At 33.7% G+C, this 3284-nt stretch overlaps 1 protein-coding gene across 2 annotated transcripts; it reads left to right on the forward strand.

The window, feature by feature from the left end:
- Window positions 1–683: 683 nt before the first annotated feature.
- On the forward strand, window positions 684–1710 carry LOC111890574 (glutamate receptor 2.7-like). Of its 2 annotated transcripts, none has more exons than XR_006184492.2 (2): window positions 684–793; window positions 916–1710. XR_006184492.2 is itself a non-coding variant. In XM_042895938.2 (2 exons), exons 1-2 carry the CDS (start codon window positions 729–731, stop codon window positions 1270–1272), a joined length of 378 nt encoding a protein of 125 aa, XP_042751872.1. In that variant the 5' UTR covers window positions 699–728; the 3' UTR covers window positions 1273–1710. The 2 variants fall into 2 exon arrangements, 1 of the variants encoding a protein (XP_042751872.1); XM_042895938.2 differs by having other exon boundaries at window positions 699–793; window positions 960–1710.
- Window positions 1711–3284: the final 1574 nt, after the last annotated feature.

Here is a 3284-nt window from a genome sequence, read left to right on the forward strand (position 1 = left end):
AATGTTGAAAATTAGGGTTTCTCCACTCAGTGAAGTCGCACCGTGATCAAGACCATGTCACATCGTGACATTCATTAAAGGCTAATGTCGCAACCAACCCAATATTACGTCATGCATCCATCCAACTCTTGAAACTTATAAATCCCAATTTAATCTTTAAAAACATTCCTGAAAATTGGATGTTACAGAGGTGGTGGTAAAAGTGGTTATGGTGGTTGGTGGCGTTAGTGGTGGTGGTGGTAGTGATGATGGTGGTTGTGGTGGGTGGTAGCGTTGGCGGTGACGGTGTTTGTGCCTTTGTGGTGATAATGGTAGAGGGTAATATGGTAATTTTGCATTTTTCTCGTGAATTGGAATTAATTCCCATTGATAGAAAGTTTTTTTTTTCATTTATAAATAAAATTCTTTAGCAAAAGTTTAAGCAAACATGAAAAATGAATGGAAATCGAATAAATAACCCCTAAAACTCCTTTTCCTTGTCGCTAATGATTTAATTCCATCTTTTCTTTTGGATGTAGTTTGAAATTAGGATACTGTTCATCACTCATGGTTTTTGACTTGTATTTCTTTAGTTTCATTTATTTGATTGACCGAGTCAGATTAATTACATTAAAGGGGGCTGCATGGACTTTTCATTTATTTGATATACTTTATCGTGGTTGATTTTGATTGACTTGTACTTCTTTAGTTTCATTTATTTGTTTTTGACTTGTACAAGTTCATTCCTTATGAAAATCCTAATGGTGAGCCAATCGGAGATTACAATGATCTTGTTTATCAGATCTTTCTTGAGGTAATTACTTAATTATCCAAGGCATGTATATAGATACATATATAGTTGAGGTTGGTGTACGTAGTCTTATAATTAATTAATACTAGCTAACAATTATTTCTTTATTATTTAAAACTCGATAGAAATTTGATATGGTGGTTGGAGATTTGACCATCTTGTGGAACAGATCAAACTATGTTGAGTTCACTTTGCCATACTCCGAGTCTGGAGTTTCAATGCTTGTTCCGAATAAGGTTGATGATAGTAAGAACATGTGGATCTTCATGAGACCTCTAGAAATGGAGTTGTGGATAACAATTGGAGGATTCTTCATCTACATTGGATTTGTTGTTTGGGTTCTAGAGCATCGTGTAAACAAAGAGTTTCGTGGCCCTCCTCATCAACAAGTCGGAATGATCTTCTGGTTTTCCTTCTCCACCCTTGTCTTTGCACATAGTAACAAAAATGTGAATATACGAAAACAACTGGATCAGAGATGAAGCCGATTGCCCTGGAAAAAATGTGGATGTTGAACCCTTTGAGAAGCTGACACTAGAAAGCTTTAAAGGTCTATTTATTGTTGCTGGTTTGTCCTCGACTTGTGCTCTCGTCATCTTCTTTTTTATGTTCTTATACGAAAACAAGGAGATACTTGTCTCAGATGATTCAACACGCCATAAGTTGACCACAATCATACAAAACTTTGATAAGAAGAAAGATGTAATGCCCTCTGAAACAAAAACAGTCGATGATAGCAATGAGTATATAGAAGATAATATGATGAACTATCCACCTACGATGAGTCCAGCGATAAGTGATTACCATCAAAGTGAAGGAGTCTTTTCACCTGCGAGTTCAATCTATTCAATGAGCCGGTGTATCTAAGCTAATAACGATAGGATTTAGATTAGTGTATTACATTTTATACACATATTTAATTATTTATATTATAGCACATTAGTTGTGAAACTCATATATTATATGGGTTTATTTTAAAAAAAAATAAATATGAAAATTTTAACAAATTGAAAAGTTTGAATTTATATAAAAAATGAGAAATTTTTTGAATGATTAAAATTAATGAGGCTTTAATGTATTGAATACATTAGTAATGTGTAAACTATTTCTAATAAATACCTTACATATATATTACCTTACATATTAAATGTGAAATTTTCATTTAATAAATTAAAAAATACAATAAAATGACAAGTGGAAAATATAAAATTTAAAAATTTTAGAAAATGTCATGTGTCCAAATAAAGGAGAAGAAGACATGTGCCAAAAAAACTTTCATTTATTAAAGTAGATGTATATTCGGTCATCTTAAGTGTATATCTCGACCCTTCTATTTTGATTTGTATACACCTTTTTTTAACGGTAAGATTTTCACCATGGCTATTTAGAAGCTAGAGACATTGAGAAAAACAAATTACAAAGCCTAATTGTTCCGGTTTATGCTGCCCAACCCCTTTTCCTCTACATCTAAACCAAAGGAAAGAACCAAATTTAACATCTACTACTAGCTGATTAGTACATTAGTCTTGCTACTAAAAGCAAAATCATTTCTATAAGACCAAAGAATCCATAGAAACGCCTAGATAACCACCTAATCTTGGACGTTGAAGGGGGGGGGGGGGGGGGGGCAAAGTGGGCAGCTATACAAGGCCCAATTTTGTTCATTATATATTTTTGTGTAAAAATAAAAAATATATCATAAAGATAAGGGCCCTTTTTTTGTTCGTCCTAAGCCTTTGAGAATATTTAATTTTTCAGAACCAGTCATACCTAATCTATTCTAGTGACCTTCAAAACTCTTCGATTCCTCTACAATGTCACACCACGGACACAACTTTGAAGGCCGGATAACACCTCTACGATCAGTAGATCGAGGTTCACCATAGGCGTCTTTAAAGGTGGGCGACCACTCAGCGCCCATGTCATGGAGGGGGGCCAAATTTTACATACAATTCGTTAAAATGGATCACTAACCATGGCCAAAAAAAATTGATCCAAAGGTATCATCACCACGCCAAAGTCAGTTCACCTCCGATTCTCGCAAATCCAAGTCAAAAATAACTACGACACTACTCCTTCTCTTAAACTTGTTACGTCATTGAGGATGTGTGTGTCTGATTATTATCAATAATCTGATCAGTGCACCATCTAATTCATAAATCAAAACTGAAAGTTTCAAAATCCAATAAGATTACGCAATTTGGTAATTGCTTTTTGCTTTCAATTTCATATTATTGATTAACTGATTGTTTCAATTTTAGAAATCGTAATCGATTTTATGAGAAATCCGATGTTCACCTGCCCGTGTTTCAAGTTCAAAATCGATCGACTTCTGTTATGGCTTGTGTGTTTGATTGTTTCAATTCCAAGCGATAACTTCTCTTAAAACAAGATTTGAACAATACAATAAGTATGATTTTTTTTTTGTTTTTTGCTTTCTAAAAAAATGAAGGGATTTGATGACAAATATCTTAAGTTGTGTTGTAGCCTTCTT

Source organism: Lactuca sativa, chromosome 6, assembly GCF_002870075.4.
Source record: "Lactuca sativa cultivar Salinas chromosome 6, Lsat_Salinas_v11, whole genome shotgun sequence".
Classification (NCBI taxonomy): domain Eukaryota; kingdom Viridiplantae; phylum Streptophyta; class Magnoliopsida; order Asterales; family Asteraceae; genus Lactuca; species Lactuca sativa.

Bases quoted from the DNA above. Each gene is read 5' to 3' on its own strand.
- LOC111890574 (XM_042895938.2), top strand. From the start codon at position 729: ATGAAAATCCTAATGGTGAGCCAATCGGAGATTACAATGATCTTGTTT. The intron at 794-959 runs GTAATTACTTAA...CTTGTGGAACAG, and splicing joins TTTATCAGATCTTTCTTGAG to ATCAAACTATGTTGAGTTCA.